General features: G+C 40.9%; 1 protein-coding gene across 1 annotated transcript in view; it reads right to left on the reverse strand.

The window, feature by feature from the left end:
- Nucleotides 1-398: 398 nt before the first annotated feature.
- The window catches only part of STAC (SH3 and cysteine rich domain), a 181,295-nt gene continuing 156,752 nt past the window's right edge, over nucleotides 399-24,941 (reverse strand). The window contains exons 8-11 of the mRNA XM_075271149.1: nucleotides 16,911-16,993; nucleotides 12,921-12,972; nucleotides 8,748-8,885; nucleotides 399-586 (exon numbers count right to left, since the gene is read on the reverse strand). Of these exons, the coding sequence (XP_075127250.1) occupies nucleotides 488-586; nucleotides 8,748-8,885; nucleotides 12,921-12,972; nucleotides 16,911-16,993 (372 nt within the window). The 3' untranslated portion in view covers nucleotides 399-487. The remainder of the gene's footprint in view (nucleotides 587-8,747; nucleotides 8,886-12,920; nucleotides 12,973-16,910; nucleotides 16,994-24,941) is intronic.

The following is a 24,941-nucleotide window of genomic DNA, read 5'->3' on the forward strand; positions in this document are numbered from 1 at the left end:
GCAGGCACAGTTTTTGCCCTATAAAGCAGTCTAGTATTCTTCTCATAGGGAGGTAAGGTCATTATCCCAATGTTACAAAAAGAGTCAACTATGGAAACCTGTTTGTCCCAGTAAAGGCAACAACATACCCAGTTTACTACTCGTTGAACCCTGATGTAAAAAAACCCACAAAAACAAATCACCAGTTTTTAAGACATAGACAGAGGCTATAACTTCATTACTAAAGTTCATGAATACCATTGCAGCATTTACTAGTTTCCAGCCTTGGAGATCTTAAAAGCTTGTTTTCTTTTGTAAAAAGATATTTGTTGAGTCTTTTCCATGGTATAACAGTCCAAGTCTCCTGTTGCAGATCTCTTACAGCAGTGTATCCATTCTATCCATTCAATTCATTGGTTCGTGCGATCCCGTCCAAATCACATGACACAGCATGATGCACACACTTGTTTCCAGAAGCTTCAATACTGACAACATCCAAATCCTAGAGTCAGATATTTTCCAAAATATCAGCGGGTACAAATCCTTTTTTCTTCCCACTGGTGACTTTAAGAAAACCATTGTTTTCCTTCTCAGAACTGGAACATATCTGAAAAAAAGTTAATCTTAAATTAGAGCCTTTTATCATTGATAATACTTATTTAAAATAAAACAACAATTAAAGATGAGTTTAATTTGATCTATGTATGAATATAGTGAATACATATTATACTCTCCATATTCTACCAGCTCCACAGCCTTCCTAGCAGTATCAATACTGATTATAGATGAGCGAACAGTAAAATGTTCGAGGTTCGATATTTGTTTCAAATAGCCCCTCAATATTCGACTACTCGAATCGAATTTCGAACCCTATTATACTCTATGGGGGGGGGAATGCTCGTTTCAGGGGTAGGCAACATTCGATCAAATTATACTTACCAAGTCCACGAGTGAGGGTCGGGCTGGATCCTCCGAGAAGTCTTCTCCATGCAGCGTCCCCGCGGCATCTTCCGGCTCTGAATTCACTCTGCCAGGCATCGGGCCTGGGCAGAGCCGACTGCGCATGCCCGCACTACAAGTGGACATGCACAGTCGGCTCTGCCCAGGCCCGATGCCTGGCAGAGTGAATTCAGAGCCGGAAGACGCCGCGGGGAAGCTGCACGGAGAAGACTTCTAATGGTAGGAGAAGAACCAGCGTTGATTGGCCGACTGTATAGCATTCGGCCAATCAATGCTGGATCTGCATTGAACTTTTACATTCGAATAGCGAGTGGTACTTGATCGAGTACGAGTATTTCGAATACCATAGTATTCGATCGAATACCTACTCGATCGAGTACTACTCGCTCATCTCTAATACTGATAGCTTTGATAGAAAAATTTAAATCTGCTCTGATGTTTCAATGCCACTCAAAATTACTTATACAGAGTCACGGACTTCCATATCAGACTGAAATATGAATCAGAATGTGAGTTTACATTTTCAGAAATGCTTAAATATATGTAACAGGAAAGAAACTGACAAAGGCAATTTTTCACAATTTGGCAAAACCTTAAAAATCAGCCATATGTACAGCTATAGTGAGCCACTTTCCAATAAGAAATTTAACTTCTAAAAATTCCACTGTATGAATGTATAACTTTATATAAACAATAAGTTTTATTTTGTAAAACTGGGCAACCCCTTTAAGACTTCTATCACATATAGGTTTATTCTGGCATATGTTAAAAAATAAATAAATTAAAATGCCTGTCTTGGTTTGCAGTTTTTTTGGGGTGTTTTGAAGTGTTCTTTTTATCTTGTGCTTCTTGTGGACATACCTTTTTTTACAGTTTTTTTGCTGTAATGACATCTATAGGAGAATTTCTGAAAAAATGGCAGACACAGAGTATGCTACAGTCTGAAATAAAATTAGAAAAATGCCAGATAATGCCGACAATTAAAAATGCAGTGTATGTAAGGCAATTGACAATTGCTTATTGAATAACCTATAACATTAGACAACAGCAGTTTTAGTGCCATTTTTCTAGGTTAAATAAAATGCTGTTAAAAGTTTTGCCTAAACACCAACAGCATACTGTGAAACTACCCTAAAGAGTTCCTATTGTCTCCCCTGACAAGCAAATACTTGTAATCCATCTAAAATAATTGTAGAGCATCTTCTCTTAAAACTGTATCGTGGTCCATTAACTCATGTAAACTAAAACTATGAATTCAGTTCTGACAGTGGTCAGTTGTGGAGCCAAGAGATTGCCGAGAGATAATGGTAACCAGTTACCATATTGTTATTACAGTTCTATGAGATATAACAGCATAATAATTAGAGATGAGCGAACAGTGTTCTATCGAACACATGTTCGATCGGATATCAGGCTGTTCTATGTGTTCGATTCGAATCGAACATCACGTGGCAAACTCCAAAAAAATTCGATTCCCCTCCCACCTTCCCTGGCGCTTTTTTTTGCACCGATAACAGCGCAGGGGAGGTGGGACAGGAACTACGACACCGGAGGCATCGAAAAAAATCGGAAAAAGTCATTGGCTGCCGAAATCAGGTGACCTCCATTTTAGACGAATAGTGGATTTCAAATCCGGGTCATATGAGAATGTGAACTTTGTGACTAAGAGACAGGGATAGCTGTACAGGCAGGGATAGCTAGGGATAACCTTTATTTAGGTAGGAATGTTATTAAAAATAACTTTTTGGGGCTCTATCGGGTGTGTAATTGTGATTTTTGTGATATAAACTTTTTCCCATAGGAATGCATTGGACAGTGCTGATTGGCCAGAGTACGGAACTCGACCAATCAGCGCTGGCTCTGCTGGAGGAGGTGGAGTCTAAGATCGCTCCACACCAGTCTCCATTCAGGTCCGGCAGAGCCAGCGCTGATTGGCCGAAGGCTGGCCAATGCATTCCTATGGGAATGCAGAGACTTAGCAGTGCTGAGCCAGTTCTGCTCAACTACACCGTGTGCCGGTCAGCCCATCTGATATAGCAGAGCCGAGTGCGCACACTCGGCTCTGCTACATCTGATGTAGCAGAGCCTGCTACTGCAGAGACTTAGCAGTGCTGAGCAAGTTTTGCTCAACTACACCGTGTGCCGATCAGCCCATCAGATGTAGCAGAGCCGAGTGTGCACACTCGGCTCTGCTATATCAGATGGTCTGACCGGCACACGGTGTAGTTGAGCAGAACTGGCTCAGCACTGCTAAGTCTCTGCAGTATCAGGCTCTGCTACATCAGATGTAGCAGAGCCGAGTGTGCACACTCGGCACACGGTGTAGTTGAGCAGAACTGGCTCAGCACTGCTAAGTCTCTGCATTCCCATAGGAATGCATTGGCCAGCCTTCGGCCAATCAGCGCTGGCTCTGCCGGAGGAGGCAGAGTCTAAGGTCGGACCTGAATGGAGACTGGTGTGGAGCGATCTTAGACTCCGCCTCCCCCAGCAGAGCCAGCGCTGATTGGTCGAATTCCGTACTCTGGCCAATCAGCGCTGTCCAATGCATTCCTATGGGGAAAAGTTAGCTTGCGAGAATCGCAAGCTGACAGGGATTTCCATGAAATAAAGTGACTTTTATGCCCCCAGACATGCTTCCCCTGCTGTCCCAGTGTCATTCCAGGGTGTTGGTATCATTTCCTGGGGTGTCATAGCGGTCATGGTGACCCTCCAGACATGGATTTGGGTTTCCCCCACTATAATGGGGTTCGAAACCCGTTCAAACACTCGAACAGTGAGCGGCTGTTCGAATCGAATTTCGAACCTCGAACATTTTAGTGTTCGCTCATCTCTAATAATAATGAATTGTGCATTTTATTTTATTTTATTTTTTACAAAAATCTGTTTATAAAAGCTACACTTAAAAATCTATATGAGTCAATATAAGGATGTAATGTACAGTACTAGAAGTAATCACAATAAAAGGTAAGGAAATTCTATTTTCAAAGGCAAAGGATATCATGTTGAGTATCCATTTGCTCATGCAGCGATAAATTAACACATACACTCTCTCCTATGTGTATCAAGTAGCCATGGTGATATTCAATACAATATGTGTTAATGGAAAAACAGCAGACACTTACTGTATGTGATTTTTCTAAACAGGCAATGCTATAATTTGGGATAACAGTCAATTTTAACCAATTATAGATTTTGAAAAATATGTTTGCATTTTAAAGTAAATCACATTGATAGTATTATACAGACCCAAACTTGAAGCTCGAGCACTGCACTTTCATTGGTGTTAACTCCTGAGATGCCCCATAATTGACAGCATGCTGCCCCACCTGCACTGCCTTCAGGGGATATCAATCCGTTGTGACAGTTCAGGATCTGATCAATGACCCTTTATCTACCTCTTATTCCTACTGTTGTGATCCTACCTCTGGCAGGATCAATTATAGAGGCTCCCAGCTTATGTGCCTACATAGGCTGACATCCTTTATATACTGCAACACATCACTACAGCAGTATATTTTACTGAACCAACAATTAGAAGATCATTGGTTCAAGACTTCAAGTGGGACAAAAAGAGTAAAGAAAAGTGGAAAAAGTTTAAAAAAAAAAATAAAAGAGATTAATGCCCCTTTCTCATGTAAAAGGATTTATATGTAATGAAAAAAAAATTACATATTTGGTATAAAAATTGTTTTAACTCGCATGGTTAACATCGATATCTTGCCTTTCCAAATATGCAATATTGCAAAATATGCATATATATATATATATATATATATATATATATATATATATATATATATATATGCCATCTAAAGCATTGTTCAAAAAATAAGACTTCAAACTTCTCCTTATACAGAATAATAAAAATACTGGATGACCATTCAAAAACAATAGATTTTTTTCCGCAAATGGGTTTTTATTCTGCAAAATTAGTAACACTAAAAAAACTATAAATTACCGGTAGGTATAACTGTAATTGTACCGACCCAAAAAAGGGTTATAAATTAATAAATATTAGAAAACAGTGCCAGAATTGATATGTTTGTTTTTACCCCTGCTCCAGATAGAGGTTTACAACATGTTGTTAATAAGTTATAGTCACCCACAAATGGTGTAATTAAAAATGCATTTAATTCTGCAAAGAACGAGCCCTCATGTGACTACATTACCATGAAAATATATATATATATATATATATATATATATATATATATATATATAGCTCAATCATTTAAGGCATAACTGACTACAAAAGGCTTACAGTATTTTGCGGACTATAAGGCGCACTGGACTATAAGGCACATTACCCATGAGCGCCTTATAGTCCTGTCTAGGTTCATATATAAGGTGCACCGGACTATAAGGCGCAGTGCTGTCCGGTGCGCCTTATATGTGATTGAAAGCGGCGGCACGCAGACTTTGCCGGCGGCCGCTCCACCTCCTGCGTGCCAGCCGCTTCTATTCATTCCAATGGCACGCTTCCATTGAAATGAATGGAAGCGCTCGGCACGCGAGGAGTTAAGCAGTGGCCGCCGGCAAAGTCTGCGTGCCGCTTCCATACATTGCAATGGGAATGTGCTATTCAAATAGTATGCGCTCATCTCTAACTTCAATTGTAAGAAGTTACCGTTGCAATGTATGGAAGCAGCACGCAGACTTTGCCGGCGGCCGCCGCTTCCATCCATATATAAGGCGTACCAGACTATAAGGCGCACTTTCGATTTCTGAGGAAATCGTAGGATTTTATGTGCACCTTATAGTCCAGAAAATACGGTACAGAATTTGTCATTCATCAGAGTACAACCCAGGCTTACAGTTTATGAAGAAAAAGACATCAGCACTGATTTCCCAGAATGTTCTGCCAGATAGTATGAAATTTGGTATACTCAATGTATTCTGCACCCGTTCCTACTCCCCTTTTTCCCTTCTAGTATAGGATGCAGAAAAGGAGAGCAGAAGCGGATGTGAGTAGGAGCAGGCCCACACACCCCAACAACTAGCACTATTATTATACTCCGGGGTCTTTTCGGACCCCAGAATATAATAATCGGAGACTCAGGTAAGGTGAAGAAACATAAAAAAAACACTGTTACTCACCTCTCCTGGATCTGGTGTTACTACTAGCAGGCTTCGGGCCTTTATAGTAATATCCTAGATGTCACGTGGGGCAGACCGACATCATTATGCATCACAACACCTTTCTGGCAAATATGACATCAGCCCTGACATTGAAGATGGCTGAAAGCTGCAGGGAGAGCGCCGGAGTCCGGGATAGGTAAGTAATAGAGATGAGCGAACAGTGTTCTATCGAACACATGTTCGATCGGATATCAGGGTGTTCGCCATGTTCGAATCGAATCGAACACCGCGTGGTAAAGTGCGCCAAAATTCTATTCCCCTCCCACCTTCCCTGGCGCCTTTTTTGCACCAATAACAGCGCAGGGGAGGTGGGACAGGAACTACGACACCGGGGGCATTGAAAAAAATTGGAAAAAGTCATTGGCTGCCGAAATCAGGTGACCTCCATTTTAGACGAATAGTGGATTTCAAATCCGGGTCATATGAGAATGTGAACTTTGTGACTATGAGACAGGGATAGCTGTACAGGCAGGGATAGCTAGGGATAACCTTTATTTAGGGGGGGAATGTTATTAAAAATAACTTTTTGGGGCTCTATCGGGTGTGTAATTGTGATTTTTGTGAGATAAACTTTTTCCCATAGGGATGCATTGGCCAGCGCTGATTGGCCGAATTCCGTACTCTGGCCAATCAGTGCTGGCCAATGCATTCTATTAGCTTGATGAAGCAGAGTGTGCACAAGGGTTCAAGCGCACCCTCGGCTCTGATGTAGCAGAGCCGAGGCTGCACAAGGGTTCAAGCGCACCCTCGGCTCTGCTACATCAGAGCCGAGGGTGCGCTTGAACCCTTGTGCACACTCTGCTTCATCAAGCTAATAGAATGCATTGGCCAGCGCTGATTGCCCAATGCATTCTATTAGCCCGATGAAGTAGAGCTGAATGTGTGTGCTAAGCACACACATTCAGCACTGCTTCATCACGCCAATACAATGCATTAGCCAGTGCTGATTGGCCAGAGTACGGAATTCGGCCAATCAGCGCTGGCTCTGCTGGAGGAGGCGGAGTCTAAGGTCGGACCTGAATGGAGACTGGTGTGGAGCGATCTTAGACTCCGCCTCCTCCAGCAGAGCCAGCGCTGATTGGCCGAATTCCGTACTCTGGCCAATCAGCACTGGCTAATGCATTGTATTGGCGTGATGAAGCAGTGCTGAATGTGTGTGCTTAGCACACACATTCAGCTCTACTTCATCGGGCTAATAGAATGCATTGGCCAGCGCTGATTGGCCGAATTCCGTACTCTGGCCAATCAGCACTGGCTAATGCATTGTATTGGCGTGATGAAGCAGTGCTGAATGTGTGTGCTTAGCACACACATTCAGCTCTACTTCATCGGGCTAATAGAATGCATTGGCCAGCGCTGATTGGCCGAATTCCGTACTCTGGCCAATCAGCACTGGCTAATGCATTGTATTGGCGTGATGAAGCAGTGCTGAATGTGTGTGCTTAGCACACACATTCAGCTCTACTTCATCGGGCTAATAGAATGCATTGGCCAATCAGCGCTGGCCAATGCATTCTATTAGCGTGAACTGAGTTTGCACAGGGGTTCTAGTGCACCCTCGGCTCTGCTACATCAGATTGCTACATCTGATGTAGCAGTGCCGAGTGTGCATCAGATGTGTAGTTGAGCAAAACTGACTCAGCACTGCTAAGTCTCTGCATTCGCATAGGAATGCATTGGCCAGCCTTCGGCCAATCAGCGCTGGCTCTGCCGGAGGAGGCGGAGTCTAAGGTCGGACCTGAATGGAGACTGGTGTGGAGCGATCTTAGACTCCGCCTCCTCCAGCAGAGCCAGCGCTGATTGGTCGAGTTCCGTACTCTGGCCAATCAGCACTGGCCAATGCATTTCTATGGGGAAAAGTTAGCTTGCGAAAATCGCAAACTGACAGGGATTTCCATTAAATAAAGTGACTTTTATGCCCCCAGACATGCTTCCCCTGCTGTCCCAGTGTCATTCCAGGGTGTTGGTATCATTTCCTGGGGTGTCATAGTGGACTTGGTGACCCTCCAGACACGAATTTGGGTTTCCCCCTTAACGAGTTTATGTTCCCCATAGACTATAATGGGGTTCGAAACCCATTCGAACATACGAACAGTGAGCGGCTGTTCGAATCGAATTTCGAACCTCGAACATTTTAGTGTTCGCTCATCTCTAGTAAGTAACAGTGGTTTTTAGGTTTATCACCTCCCAGAATCTCCAATCATTATATTCTGGGTTCTGAAAAGGTGATACCACATTTTTAAGCATGCTTTTTTTGCAAAACAATCCATGTTTTGAATTTTTAGTTACTGATAATCATTATCATTGATTAAAAATACAAATAGAAAGATGATCGATAGCTATGTGATACATAATAGATGGACAGTGAGAAAGATAGATACTATAGACAAATAAGTCCAGAGCAGCACTGTGTAAAGATCGTGAATGTCCATGATCCGCAAAACACAATCAATGTAAATATATAAAAATAGAATAGGCAGCATTCCAAAATAAATCTTTAGAAATAAGTGGATTTAAGATAGATGCTCAGCTCCCCTTGTTACATTACTGTGCCTTTTGTACATATGACAGAATTAAGTTGCCTACTCTGACTCTGCAGCCTCCACCTCCACCACTGTGGTACTGCCTCCTTGCTTATGGGAATTACAGCATTACCTGAAACGCATTACCTGATTTTCCTTAAGCGTTATCTGTCCTTGTTCCTTGCATCCAATAAACGTTCTGATACAACGAAAAAGCTTCTCATTGCTTTGGATCTTTTGTACAAAATTAGCTGGGAAAAAACCAATTCTGTCCTGGATTTTACCCTGTGAAGAAATAAGTTTTCTAAGAAATAATTTGGGACTTACAAGAGGAAAAGCTTTACATAATTATATTGTATTTCTATTTCTAAACCATTCTGTGGTTAATATGTTTTGTATACACAGCGATCGAGAATGCAGGGACGGGAATAAACCTTCCCTGTCTTCTCTCTGGGAGCTCCGGCTGTAGTTATAGCCAGCTCCCAGCTTGAGCAATAGCACAATCTCTTGCAATAGCTGTGTTCTGATTGGACGTACCAGCAGAACAAGGCAACCACTTCCCGGACGTATATAGTCTATGGACGGTCATGGGTCATGTGACATCCGTACGTCATTAAAGATGGCCGACACCACCAAGGACTGCAGTGGAGCCAGGGATAGGTAAGTGACAGTGGTTTTTATGTTTGTATTCCCCTCTGTCTCTGCTTATTATACTCTGGAGTCTGAAAGGTTTCACAACACAGGATATAAGTAATGATATTTAATATTACCAGATAATATCCTCCACATCCCACAGTACAAAATATAGATAGTAATTAAATTATTAGCCAATAATGTCCATATAAACAATATATATTGCAGTGGAATAAAGGAAACTTTAACGGCCACACTGACAGAAAATATAGCTCAGCAACCAATATACAGTATGTTACTGTATCAAAAATGGTAGTTGACAGGGAGCCCAAGCTGTTCTCTTAAAAGGGTTTTCCAGGCAAAAAAAAATGTTTTCTTTTTTTAAATGTCTGTTAGTGCTATTAATGGGTTAATAAATACACCCATATACCTTAAGCGTGTTTTGAGTGATTTCTGGGTGTTTCTGGGGGATGCTGGTATCTCCTGCTTTTGTTTCCTTGCTTCTGCTTCCTGCTATGTAACTTCCTCACTAACCCTTTCACCTTATTGCCCCCTCCTTCTTTACTCCCCCTCTCCTTCCTCTTTCCCTCTCTCTCCCTCCCATACACTCCTTTCCTGTCTCTCTAGCTATCCTGCCCTTCCCTACCTACTCTTCACCTCCAGCGATGATCCACTTATACTATGCATGCATGGATGCGTGGTAGAGGTATATTATCGGCAGCAGTGCGCATAGTGCTTGGGGAAGAGGAGATGAGCATGCACCCTGCAGAGTCATTACAGAAGGAGGAGCCAACTTGCCAGAAGAAGTGTGGAATGGATAGGGGGGTGTAGTAGTGACACTCCATTTCCGAAAATGGGGAAATGGATCGTCACCAGATAACCAGAAAATGTACCCAGGGAGATCACATGACCACCCCAGGTATATGGGCAACTATATATTTTTGATTGATAATGCTATTTAGAAAATAGGAGGGGGAAGGGTGCTTAGATTTTACTGTAGGGATTTCAAGTTATCCCAAACAACCCCTTTGTCCTAAAAATTAGTGTATATCACAATCTTAGCAGGCCACTGCTATTTTCCGGCATATAAGATGACTTTTTATCCCCTGAAGATTTTCTCCAAAGTCGGGAATCATCTTATACGCCGGGTCTAGTCTCCAGGACTATCAGAGCGCATCCCTCTGGTTGTTGTATCCTATTACTGGAGGCGTCCTGAAAGCCTGGGGAATGGCAAAAGGAGAGCAGCGCTGTGCCGAGAAAAACACACCTCCTTCAACTGTCTGGCCTGCCCCTCCTTCCCTCCTATGTAGATTCATTGCAGGGGCAAGATATGAGAGGCAGTGAAGGAGGGGCGGGCCAGATGGGTGAAGGAGGTGTGTTTTTAAGTTTGCTGAAAAAACTACGCCTGAACAATTATTATACTCTGGGGTCTTTTCAGACCCCAGAGTATAATAATCGGAGACCAAGAGGGATACAAACATAACAAACTACTGTTACTTACCTATTTCCTGACTCGTCTGCATTCTCTGTCGCTGTCGGCCATTTTCCGGGACATCATGTGACCGGAGCCCTGCGTCGCGGGTCATATGACGTCACGCAAGTAGGCCGAAGCCTGCCCGGAGCCTGGAGAGGTAAGTAACACAGTTTTTTTATGTTATCTTACCACTCCCGGGCCTCCGATTGTTATACTCGGGGGTCCAAAAAGACCCATGAGTATAATAGTGCTTGTGGGGCCCACACCGTCACTTACCGATCCCCTGCCAGGATCGGTAACTATATAGGCCCCGTTACCGGCTGGAGTAATTCCAGCCAGTAACGGCCTATTAAAACAAACAAACAAACAAAAAAAAACGCAGCAGTAGCGGCTGGCATTTGCCTCTGCTGCTTCCCCGGTAGTTACGCCCCTGACTGTAAGATATTGAGGATATTATCTGGTGATATTAAATACTATTACTTATATCCTGTGTAGTGAGAACCTCATGATATATTTATTCCAGTGAACTGTATTGTGATCATTTTTGTGACCACACCTGCTATCATCTATTATATTCATGGCCCCCTAAATAGGCATCCTGGTGTTATTTGTCTGTCTAAAAAGCCATGTCATCTCCCCTGATTTACTTTTTTTTTTTTTTTTTTTTTAACTGTTTTGTATCTTGTTATATGAATTATATTAGTTTGTTAGTATAGCCATAATAACATATTATGTTTTTTTTCACTACATTATAGAGCATATTTGATACCCTAATGGATGGCCTAGCTCCAATGCAATTTTTCTTCATATTTGGATTTTTCTTCACATTTACATTATTATGATGTACAAATAGAAGGAACACTTTTTACCAGAGTCTTCCATGTTTTAGGCTGCCTTCACACAATGTAACGCTCTGCTCATTTTGTCCATTTTACACGTGTAAAAATACACGTGTAAAATGCAGTTAGCCATTGAGTTCAATGTTTTTTTTGGTTTTTTACGTGCATATTTTTGCGCGCGCAAAATTACACGCGCAAAAATACGTGCGTTAAAAAAAAGCCATTGAACTCAATGGCTAACTACATTTTACACGTATATTTTTACACGTGTAAAATGGACAAAATGAGAGGAGCGTTACATCGTGTGAAGGCAGCCTTAGGGTGCATTCACATGGAGTAACGTGCCGCGTGACCTGGCACGTATACGCTGTGTGAGATTTTGCGGGCCGTATATGCTCCCATTGATTTCAATGGGAGCATGGATCGTAAACGCCTCGTTATTTTGCGGTCGTGATATTGCGGCCGCAAAATCACAGCCGAAAAATAACGCGGCGTTTACGATCCACGCTCCCATTGAAATCAATGGGAGCGTATACAGCCCGCAAAAACTCACATGGCGTATACATGCCAGGTCACGGAGCACGTTACTCCGTGTGAACTCCTCCTTAGAGAGTTTTACAGAGCAAAGAAGGGTACTTAGATAACACCCTTGGGATGGCTCAAAGTCAAGCTGGTTAGTTGGCACATAGGGCTCTCGATTTGCTGCCCTTGACACCACAATTGGGTTATATAATTGGGTTATCCCTGGAAGTATTTTACAAAGGGCTTGCCTGCTTTAGACAATCTGTTTTTTTCAGAGCTGATTGCATTATGTTCACTCCTTAATAACCGGCTTGTTTTCACAATTTCAATTTTTGTCTTTGCATATGAAGAGTTAAATTTTTAAAAAATTTTCTACTAATGTCGCTTTTTGAGGGTTTTTTGAGTTTTTTTTTTTTTTTTGCTTAAGCAATTAATGTTTTTTTGCTTCTAGCAGTGGCAATCTTATTTGTGAAAGTACCAATACCCCCCCCCACCATTTAAATGGTTTAAAGGTACATATGTTGTGATTAATTACAGTACTGATTGAAGTAAGGTGCATTGGTGATCACTAATGGTTTAAAGGGGTTTTCCAAGATAAAGATATTGATGATATTGATGACCTCTTTTCACAATATCAATTTAGTATCCCCTGTAATAAAATTGAATACATTTTGCAATATACTGAAATACATGCTTTTAAAATGGGACCCATATCTACATTAGTAATGTTTTTTGTTATAATATAGACACATTTGTTTTAGTAATTCATATATGGCTTTAGGTTCATAGAAGGAGAAGCAGTCATTATGCAAGAAACATTACATGCTGTCATTTTGTCAAATTTAATCTTACCTTCCACCAGTCTTCATTTGAATCATCCAATATAGTAATTCTATCTCCAGGTCTACAAAGAAAAAAGTGTATAAAGTGACTGATTAGTAGAATTTAAGATGTACTCTCCTTTTGTGTATATTTGCTTACTAATATGACTGCTGCAGCCAATCACTTGGCGCAGTAATCTTGTCTGGTACAATCCTGAGACCAGAAATGTGGGGAAGACTGTGAACCATGCCACTGGAGAGGCAGTGAAATAAATGAGTATAGCTTTTTTGGTTAAGATTCTTATCAAAGTCTATGACTTTGGTAGGGGTACATACCATAAGCATGACATCAAGGTAATAAGGGCTAAGTACAAAACATATAGTCAAACCCTTTGTATGAGTCTGTATGTATCCCTATGCCAAACTAGATAGACAAAACAGAACAAAAGGGAGGAATACTCAAAATACCGTATATACTCGAGTATAAGCCGAGTTTTTCAGCATAGTTTTTGTGCTGAAAAAGCCCCTCTCGGCCTATACTCGAATCAATGTTCTCAGCACTTTCTTATATGTGTAAAACAGGAAATCCTATAATACCTCTAGGTCCCTGTTCACATATAAATACTCAAACTCAATTGCAGGTTTGATTTCAAATTCTGTCTCACTCTGTCTCAACGCGTTTCCCTCTCTAAAAAAGAGTTCATCAGGAGACCCAATACTAAATTCTGAAAGTTGTTTCACAAATATACAAATAATCTGCCCCTTTAAGTCAATGCTATGGCAGCGCAGCCCTTCCAAGCCTAGTATCCTCTATCATTGACCTGTAAGGTTGCCAAAATAAATCAAAGTGTGCTTCCTAAATAATAACGATGGGCAGTGAAAACTGCCGTTCCCCGTGCCTTGATGGTAGGCACGGGTAAGAAGATGAAAGCCCCTTACAGGTCAATGATAGAGGATACTAGGCTTGGAAGGGCTGCGCTGCCATAGCATTGACTTAAAGGGGCAGACTATTTGTATATTTGTGAAACAACTTTCAGAATTTAGTATTGGGTCTCCTGATGAACTCTTTTTTAGAGAGGGAAACGCGTTGAGACAGAGTGAGACAGAATTTGAAATCAAACCTGCAATTGAGTTTGAGTATTTATATGTGAACAGGGACCTAGAGGTATTATAGGATTTCCTGTTTTACACATATAAGAAAGTGCTGAGAACATTGCTACAGCAATCTAGTGGGATAGAGTCCCAAATTAATGAATGGAAGTATTCATATGTGAACAGGGACCTAGAGGATACTATTAGTTTTCCTGCTATTTATACAAAAAAGCATTGACAAACACTACAGTAATCTAAGAGTGCAGTGGGATAATTCAATTGAATCCCATCAATGCAGTCACTCATTATTGATCTGAGGTGAAACAATTTTTAACTTGGATTGTTATACACCTGTACCAATCATTTCAAGGGCCAAGCGTGACTACTTCAATACTTTTGAGATAAATAGTCTGGAATGAACGCGGGTTCTAGATAATGAATAGGAATAGAAGTAAAAATATGCTAATATTCCCTTGCTTTTTGGTTGGGTGTTAGGAAATCTATTTTGATATTTTATACTCGGGATTAACTTTTTAAAAAATATAAATTAAAAGCTAAGTTTTAGTTTTTTGCCTTTGGATTATAGTGTATTTCATAAAAAAATAACAGTAATGTACATATAAAATGATATCAAGGTGAGTATATAAGTAGAAAATATAGTGGACTCCAAAATCTGTATAACAATATATACAAGTCACAAAATTGTATACTGTCATATAACATAGGTGGTCAAATACACATGTTCATAAGTGCCTGTACATACAAGCACCTGTAATGGTAGTGGCAAATAAATAGTAATGACAATAAGAAGAGTTTCTCTAGTATAGGTAGATATAATAAAGAGTAATGAAGCACACCTAGAAACCACAAGTGGAAAGGGGGCTCATAGTCAAAGTACGGTGTGAAGAAAGTCTAAATACCACTATTAGCAGAGAGGAGAACACATACCCATGATGGAATGTATCTAGGATACCTGGTGGGACTGGACCCATCCCCAACGCGCGTTATGGCGAAAGTGCCTTCTTCTGGGGGTGGTCAGACTATATCCAATTCACATTAACATTTACCCTGCTATGTTTGGATGCTCTGTGTGTCCGGTATCCCATTTCTTTGTCTGTTGGTAACAAACCTTCTACTATGACCTTTTAATGTTTTCTAATTAAAGATATAAATTCTATCCCTAATTATTTTGCATATTCCTCCCTTTTGTTCTGTTTTGTCTTTGGTAGGGGTAGTTGAGTCAGTAATTTATTTATTTATTTTTTTAAAAAGGCTCAGAATGGCTTATGAAATGTCAGCCAATGAGCTCCATATGTGGCTCATGAGGATATTTTACATCTTTGAATTACTAATAGTAAACCTTCAGTTGATACATAAACCTCATGCCTTAATAATATAATTTGTGAAAAGACTAATTATTCAGCTAACAATAGATGGATTCTTTTGTACAAATTAAAAATAGCCTCTTGCTATCCCTCCCTCCTTCCTTTTTTCTTTTCTGTTTTCTCTCTCATATGACTCAGAGGATGGGTTTGGGGAGACAAGTATGTCTTATACTGGCTGTATAAGTAGTTTTTCTTTCATATAAATTTTCAGATTTTTTTTCTAATTAATAAAATGTATTATAAAAGGAAAAAAAAAAAAACACTAATCCATTTTAAGCAGCATCTCTCATTGTAAAAGTATCTCTCAAACTTAGCGCCATTAGTTGTTGGAAAAGTGAACAATCTCCTTTGCTTAAAGGGAGTCTATTATGACCTTTGATCACAATAGTGTCATGAATTTCATTGTTAATGGAGCCCTGGCATTTATGTCGGATGCCCTTTCAAATGAATCCTGAGTCCTTACAAATCTTGATGGACACATCACTGCTTTATAATGAGGGCCGTTGAATTTCTACTATTTTCATGGCAAGAATAACATTAAAGATGGAACTATTCTTTTAGATAAACCCTGATGAAAACCTAAGGGTCCATTCACACGGAGGAAAATGGTGTGCAATTACAGTGCTGAAAAAAAGCCTTCCATTGACTTCAATGGGTTCCTTTTTCTGCTAGCAGAGGCTTTTTTTCAGTGCTGAAATTCCACACCAAATTCCTCACCATTTTCCTCTGTGTGAATGGACCCTAAGGGATTCCAATTTGAACATGTAAAGAAAGTCTTAGTCATGCTACGATCTAATCCTATGATGTGAACTTTGCTTCACCTATTGCTTTTGATTTCTTCACCTACAGTATTTCTTTTGATCAAATCCCAGTTTTGTCTAAAACAATAGCATGTAACACAACATAATTGTGAAATGACATGCAAACAGGAATATGAAGACAACCATTTTTCATAACAAATATTCCTTTTGTTTCAGAATGTGTTTTAATGACAAGTTACTCTATAGCCACTTTACATAATAATGCTTCTATTGTTGCCTATATCTTAAAGTTGCCTTGTGATGAATAGCCTCAGCTGTTGTATGGTAAATGAGTTTTCAGCACTGTCTACTTGGAAGTTGTTTATCTGTCACGGTTGTAACATTTGTGCCATGAATAAACTGCGCAAACATTTCAGATGGCAGATTTCATTTAGTGTTCTGCAATAGATCACTCATCTGCACCTGCAAGGTTCACTGGCGCCAAGAAAATCAAGTCACAGAGGTGCGGCAAAGTAGCATATAGCAAAATCAGTGATAAACAAGTAACTAGTGCCAGGATACCAATGCATTGCTAAAGCGGAACAGTCAAACACATAAGATGGTACTTGGAAAACTGCGGAAGTAGGTTTTTAATTATAATATAATAGGCAATGTACAAAATACATTTGATGTATTGAACCGTAAAACAAAGAAATAATAAACTTACACAATGCATGAAGCCTACAGTACTTTTCTAATCACATTTACAGGGCTCTTCTGAAATTGAGAATAAAAGTAATTTACCTCATTGCTAAGTCTTCATTTTCTTGTGGCACAAATTTGTACAAGGCAACAAAATTATCTACTCCATCTTTAAATATCGGTATCTGGAGCAAAACAAAATAAGATGTGTGTTCATTAGGTGCAAAAATGCATTAGCATTTCTAAACAGGTCTGACATTACAGACTTATTTTAGGAAATAAAATGTTTAACACCAGAATTACATGAAATGTACAGTGCGTGAGTGTGCGGACAACACCGTTACATTGCTTTTAACATATCACAAACTGTTAGTTTACACTTTCACCTTCATCATATTTGTAGTCAACAATAAAATACCTTGTGGTGGGTGCAGGTAGTAGGAATGGTATTTTTAAGCATTTGTTTTAAATCTTAACTGAATCCTACTAGTGGTAAAAGGGAAGACTGGTGTTAGGACTGTGCGACAAGTGCGGTCCTGGTATTAGGGCCGCAGTCTGTTCCGCTGATTCTGTCCTACTTGCAAGTGTTAACTTTCCTTGCAGCAGCTGGGCATGTCCGGTTGTCTGACTGACTAGGGTGTCGGCCAGTGTACGCTCGGTGTGGGCATCTGGGCTGTTTGCTTGGGACCGCCCCTTTCCTATTCAAGGAGGCTGGTCTGGACACCTCATTTCTGATATGTGTGTGTGTGCTTGGGTTCCAGTGTGAACAAATATTTAGTTGGCCTTACATAGTAATTACCCCTGAGTCAGTTAAGCCACTGTTAGTTGGGTAGTAAGCTGCCTTGTTCTAATTCACTGGTAGCACACACTTAGTATTGGTCTGGCTAGACATTTTTGTTTGTTGTAGCGGCTGCTCTGAGCTGCTCTGGTATACTCTTTGATTTTAACAGAGCACACCAGGTTAGAGTAGTTATCTGGCAGTGACACTAACTACCAGTCCATGTTCACACCAGGGTGTTTCAGCAGTTCAGAGTCCAGTAGGGCTCTGAAGGGTTTTTATTTCTTTAGTTTTGTTTTTTTTTAAATAAACCCTGCTGACCATAACAACTGGCATCTCACTATACTGGAGCAGGGTGAATTCTCCTGTAACATATGTTATCTCCTGCTGACTACAGAAGTAAACCATAAGTGTTTGGTTAAACCCTGTTTGGACTGTATTCTTTCATTGATCATCCCTCCTCTGTTATGCCTCCTGGAAATCACCCCTTCCTCACCTATATCATCTGGCCCTGGGACCTGCTCTTGTTGGGGGGGAGGGTATAACATCTGGCACTCAGTCACCACCTATTCCCAGAGGCCCTGTCTACAGTGCCCAGCTGCACTCCAAGCCAAAACCCCAAATGGCATCACGACAAACTCTCCTTTTTCAATGTGCTGCTGCCCCTGGTGTCGGGCCTGCTCACATCGTGAATCCACTGAGGCCAAGCAGGAGCAACTCACCTTCATATTATTTTGATGGCATCCTGTCAACTATTGAGTGGAAGCATGCTGGGACAGGACAGGATGGTCATTGATCTACAGATCTGTATGTATACATTTTTAGGAGATGGTTATTAGACTACATGTTTTTCTCTGGTGAAAGAGCTTAGCTTTGATCCTAGTGAGTAATAAAATAAGGGGATATTAGAGTGGGGCATTAACTGGAAAAAGGTTGCTAGCCATTATTATGGGTTGCAGATTTTAGAAGCAGTTAAACGCCTCATCTACCCTATATTCATGTTACCTTGCTTTATTTTATTTTTTCCAGAGCCATTTGTGCTCACACAGTGCATACTGTCAGACTTGCCATGTCTGAATCACTTCAAATGTGTGGGTTTAGAAAGATGTGAAGATACTGTAAATTCTGGGGGAGTTGACACTTGATCTGCTCCATCAGAACATTCATACTGATAGAAAAGTAAAAAAAATATTTATGCACATATATTTATATCAAGCAAAGTAAAAGACTCACAAGTAGTGAACTTGTATATTATTCTGGTCATGTTCTCAAGATTAGAAATTGCTAATTTTATGCACATGGCAGGAGCTAGCTAGCAAAGACTGGGCCCCCCAGCCAACTTTTGACTTGGGGCGCCCACCCAGTATAGCGCTCACACACTATTATGCTCCATAGTGAGCTTCACACAGTATAATGTCCATAGTGGCTCCTCAACACAGTATTATGACTCATAGTGGCCTCTCCAGACAGCATAATGTCCCATAGTGGCCCCTGCACACAGTATTATGTTCCACAGTGTCCCCTGCACACAGTATTTTGTCCCACAGTGGCCCCTGCACACAGTTTTATGTCCTACAGTGACCCCTCCACACAGTATTATGTTCCACAGTGACCCCTGCACACAGTTTTATGTCACATAGTGGCCCCTCCACACAGTATATGGTCCCATAGCAACCTCTCCATACAGTATTATGTCCAGGGAAAATGACAAACATAAAAACCAATTACTTACCACTCCTGGGTTGCTTACCACAGTTACTTACCACTCCTGGGCTCTGACACAATCCTTGCTGCTTTCGGCCCTCTTCAATGTTGGCACAGATGTCACATGGGTCAGGCCGGCGTTGTGACGCATAAAGATGCCGTCCTGGGCCATGTGATGTCTCAGGTGTCACTAAAGAGGCCCAAAGATTACAGGGAGTAAAGCCAGAACGAAGGAGAGGCGATTAACACTGTTTTTTATATTTTCTCACCTCCCTTGGACCTCCGATCATTATACTCTGGAGTCTGAAAAGACCTCAGAGTATAATAATAGCAGTATCTGTTGGGGTTTGCAGGCTAGCAGCCTCACTTACTGAACTCCCCTTCTGCCCTCCAGGGGGCCCTAGTAACATGATATGGGATGCAGAAGGTGAAGCGGAGGTGGCTGTGAGTAGGAGCAGGGAATGGTAAGTAAAAAGTGCCCGTTAACTGCTGGGGTTATTCCAGCAGGTAACAGCCCGCAATGTAGCAATGTAGTGTTGGAGGTTTAATTTCAAATCCAGCCAGGGACTGTAAAGAGTTTATATGTTCTTTCTCTGGTTTCCTCCCACAGACATACTGAGAGGAAATTTAGATTGAGAGCTCTATATGGGATGGTTTTGACAATATCTGTAAAGTGTTGTAGTTTATGGTGGAGAAATTTGTAAATCTCTCCATCGCAGTCTTTACACGGTGCATGCTATTATGTCAGCACTGTGGCTGTCATTATGGTGGTATGGTGCTATTTATTATTTTGGGGGATTGCTGCCTGAATTTGTGTGGGTTATTCCAGGTATTCCACACTCCAAAACATACTGAAGTAATATGTCCTAATATATGTGTTTCAGAAAATAGAAATTCTATGGAATACTGTATATAGCGTAATGGAACAGATTAGATATAACTATGTCAACGTCATGTTTGATTTACTTTGTCACTATTGATGCCATTATGGGGCCTGAGGAAATTTCTAACAGTCTGCGATTGCAGTGCTTTGTTCTATGAGGTCACAACTTGAGGAGAGAATGCAATGCTGACTGACATAAGAGCTGGTAAACTGATCAAGAGGGCTGGAGCTGTGGTAGAACGCCAGCTTGATTTTTGGAGTGCAGAAGATAACCATAAGGCAACTCTATTATGGGTAATCCCCTACACCCTCTCTACCAGGTTCTTCAGAATCAACACTCCTCTGCAGTAGGTTCACTCTTGCTATGTAGATTAATATTTATTAGAGCATTGTAGTTGGGAGTAATATGACTTTGAGGCACTAAAGTTGCTTCTAGCATATGGGGTTTGTGGTTGTAGGTACTTTGTCAATGTCATATTAACTATTTTTATCTTGAATAAGCAAAGAAACCCTTCAAGGTGTGAGAAAGTAACAGGCAGACTGCTGAAGTCCTTCTATATGAGCCCCAGGTTTCTGACTTATGTGTGGTCCATGGAGGGTCTGGAGTAGGCTTGAGCCCAGGTGTGTGTCATAGGCTCATTACTGGCCCATAAAAGGCTGCAGATCCTGCACTTTAGGGCATATTCAGGCAGTGAGAGGATGCATCTGGGTCTGTCCTGTTACTCTGAGTCTCGTGAGACTGTATCGTGATTATTGTTTTCTTCATGTGGCTGTTAGTAAGCCACACGTATAGTTAGTTTATTACTACTGTTAGTTGCTCAGACGAGCAGGTTTTTGTTTCTTATTGCTTTGCCTGAAGTTAAGGCTGTATTTTATTTTGCTTATTTTGTGCCTGAAATCAAGGCTTTTTTATTTTTCCTTTTTTTTTTTTTTTTTTATAAATAAACCTGTTTCCTGCATATTTTGTGTCCCTGTCTTTGACTGGTTGGGTCTGCACCACTGCTGTTACCGAGCTGCCTTCCCCTCAAAGGTTATATCATTTTGTCATTGTACATTAAGTCACTGTGGGTAAAAATTACAATAAATGGACAATACTGGCTCAATTTGAGTGCACGAATATTATTCTGCTTCTAGGAAGAAACTGTTATGGGTCATGTTCAAAATATGTAATGGTGAAGTTTATGTATCAAAACCTTTCAATGAGGTTTTAGTCTGCATATTCTGCTTTCTCTAAAGTAGGCCCGTGAGACATATAGTATATGCTCATTTTATTAAAAAAAAATGTTATTACATTTTATCATGGCGCTAAAAAAGATATTGCTAAATCTATAGTGATATAAAAGCCCTTTAGAGAAACAAATGTTGTATATGACAAATGCACTAATAATACTAATTAGCTCAGAGTGCCAAGTTTCCAGCTGATTGTAACCTACGTTCTGCATTTTTTGTCTGTGTAGGAAAATTTCACACATCAGTTCTCTCCATGGTTTCATTAAAAGTGATTGTTTTCCATGTTGTTCTTGTCTAGACTCCTGATATGATGCCTAAGTTAATCATCCTTAGATCCATCTGTCAAACAGTACTCTGTCATGACATGCATGTCACTTACAATTTGTTTTTATGACTTATATTAGACATACGATTCATTGTAAAATGCAGTAGTAATTCTAGACCATATAAGCTGAGGGTTCATTTTCTAGTGGTTAACATGCATGGACATATCAAATTCCTCAAATCTCAAATTATATCTGTGCCTATAAAGGAAAGAATGTGTTACTTGGGGGTGCACAAACATGTGGTTTATGAATGCATGACATAACAGAATGATATGCATTGATTTGGCTAATTTATGAGTGATAGCAAATATATAGTTTTCTGCACATAATTAATACAGTAAGAGTGGTACATATGCCTATCAAGTTCAACCAAGTGTTGGTTTAGCTCACTAGTTCTCATTAGACAGTCTCTTCAAAACAGGCAGAATTTCATTCGGTCCGCTATGCCAAAAAATGTTGCCGGAAAAGCCGCAATGGAAATGCAATGCATTTTTTCCCACAGTGCTTTTCACAGAAAGCCCACACAGTTTTCCTTTATGGACTTTCTCCTTCCATTATAACTATACAGCAATTGTCAGGGTTTCTGTAGATATAATTGATATCCCCCCCAAAAAGTGGTTTAGGAAATTGCACGGATGGGATTTGCTAGAGTCCAGCCTAAGGCTAAGGCCCCACGGGCCTTATCCGCAGCACTAAAGCACTGCGGGAAGAACCGCTGCGTGAACGTACACTAAAGTACACCAGATGCCTTTTAACCCTTAAGTACTATCATGGTGTCTATCATAATGATATTTGTATGATAGACACCATGATAGTACTTAAGGGTTAATATAATTCACAAGTTCTAGTTGTCCAGTTTCAGCAAGTACAATGAAAAGTTATACAATTTTCCAATATACTTTCTATATCAATTTCTCATAGTTTTCTAGATCTCTGCTTGCTGAGAGTCATGTTTACTTCTAGTAGACAAAAATCAGTCCATGGTCATGTGATGGACACACAGGTGCACAGCTTGTTACAATCACAGCACAGTAATCAGACATGTGTTTTGTAACAAGCACCTGTGTGTCCATCACGTGACCATGGGCTGTTTTTATCCAGTGGAAGTATACAAACAATAACAGCAGGGCAACATGGTGGCTCAGTGGTTAGCACTGCGGCTTTGCAGTACTGGAGTCCTGGCTTCGAATCCTGCAAGGAATTTGTATGTTCTCCCCGTGTTTGTGTGGATTTCCTCCCATTCTACAAAGACATACTGATAGGAAAAAAAATGTACATTGTGATCCCTATATGGGGCTCACAATCTACATAAGAAAAAAAAAAAATGACAGCAAGCAGAGATCTAAAAAAATTATGTGTAATTAGTAGAGATGAGCGAGTACTACTTGAAACTCCAGTTTCGAATAGTACGCACCTATAGGAATGAATGGATGTAGCCGGCACACAGGGGGTTAAGCGGCCGGCTGCCGGAAAAATCTGCGTGCCAGCTGCTTCCATTCATTCCTATGGGTGTGTGCTTTTCGAAACGGCCGTTTCCAATAGCACTCGCTCATCTCTAGTAATTAGTAGAGATGAGCGAACACTGTTCGGATCAGCCGATCCGAACAGCACGCTCCCATAGAAATGAACGGAAGCACCTGGAATGCAGACTTTGCCGGTGGTCGGCTGCTTACCCCCCCCCTGTGTGCCAGCCGCTTCCATTCATTTCTATGGGAGCGTGCTGGGAGCGTGCTGTTCCGAACAGTGTTCGCTCATCTCTAGTAATTAGTAATATGCCAACAATAACATTTAATGGCTTAAACTGGACAACCCTTTTAAAGTAATGGAAGTTTATTAGTGATATGTAGCTCATTGATAGCACAGATACCCTGTTTCCCCGAAAATAAGACATGTTCTTATAATTAATTATCTAACGAAATATATGACCTTTCTTATTTTCGGGGGTTGTTTTATGCAGCGGCTGGAGCGGGGAACAATCGGCAAACAAAGCGGGGAACAATTAGCGGAGTGCATGACTGCCGGTTGTATGTGATCCAGAAGGTGAAGGGGGGGGGGGGGGGGGTCTTATTTTTGGGGAAACAGGGTATGTAAAAAGAAAATCAGACAGACCAGTGTAAACCAAGGTTAAATCAAGTATGTTGTTCTTATAACTCATGACAAAACAACAATAAGTAATCATAAAATGCACATCAATACATTGAAATGGCGTCATAGTGTACATCATTACTGGCACAATGTACATATAGGAGATATCCTTAGTGCTAGTACAAGGAAAAAGGGAGGTTTATATTAGTAACCAATTACATTTCAGGAACAAGAGAAGAAGAAAAATACGGCACCGAGCCGACCCTAGTGTAGTAAATTCAGCACAAGTATGAGTAAAGGTAAGCAAATGGAAAGCCGCCCACCTTAGAGGGTTGTGTAGGACACAACAACCCCAACAATTAACCCCTTCCCGACATACGCCGTAATAGTACGGCGCATGTCGGGTCTGTAACTATGGCGACCGCCCGGGAGCCGGGCGGCCGCCATAGCCGCTGGGTGTCGACTGCTTTAAGCAGTAGACAACCGGCTCTAATGCTTCCGATCGGTCCCCAGACCGATCGGAGGCATTAACCCCTCCGGCGCCGCGGTCAAAGGCGCCGGAGGCGCCATTTTCCCGGGGGCGCATGGGCGCCGCCATCTTGCCCGGGATCGCCGACTCCTGGAGCATTCTCCACGGCTGACGTCATGTTGCCATGACAGCCGTGTGCAGCCATGTGCAGCGAGCTGTATGTCTTGCTGTGTGATGTGGCTTCTGTCTCTCGGGCTGCTAAATAATAGAGCCTGAACTCGGAACCACTAAGACTCCCAGCTGCTCTGGGAAGGTAAGTGATCTTCTTTCTATTAATGGACCTATGATTTTATTTGTAGAGCGGTTTCATATTATTATTGGTTGGACCTAATTCTTTAATCCTGTGGACCTTCACCTCCTATAGGAACTTGTGGGGATTACCTCCTAGTGATATATTATTATTTTAGCATTGTTATTACGGCCATGCAGGGTCTTTTTATTGATATGGCAACATATTACAGTTTTATAAATTTATATTTTATATTGTGATTTAGGGTTTTTATAAGATATATACAAAACGTTTTTTGTGAAAAAAACTTTGTGAAAAACTTTGTGTGATTTTACATTGTTGACCAGCCTAATAGTTGTCTACTGCTTA

This window comes from Leptodactylus fuscus, chromosome 4, assembly GCF_031893055.1.
Source record: "Leptodactylus fuscus isolate aLepFus1 chromosome 4, aLepFus1.hap2, whole genome shotgun sequence".
Classification (NCBI taxonomy): Eukaryota; Metazoa; Chordata; class Amphibia; order Anura; family Leptodactylidae; genus Leptodactylus; species Leptodactylus fuscus.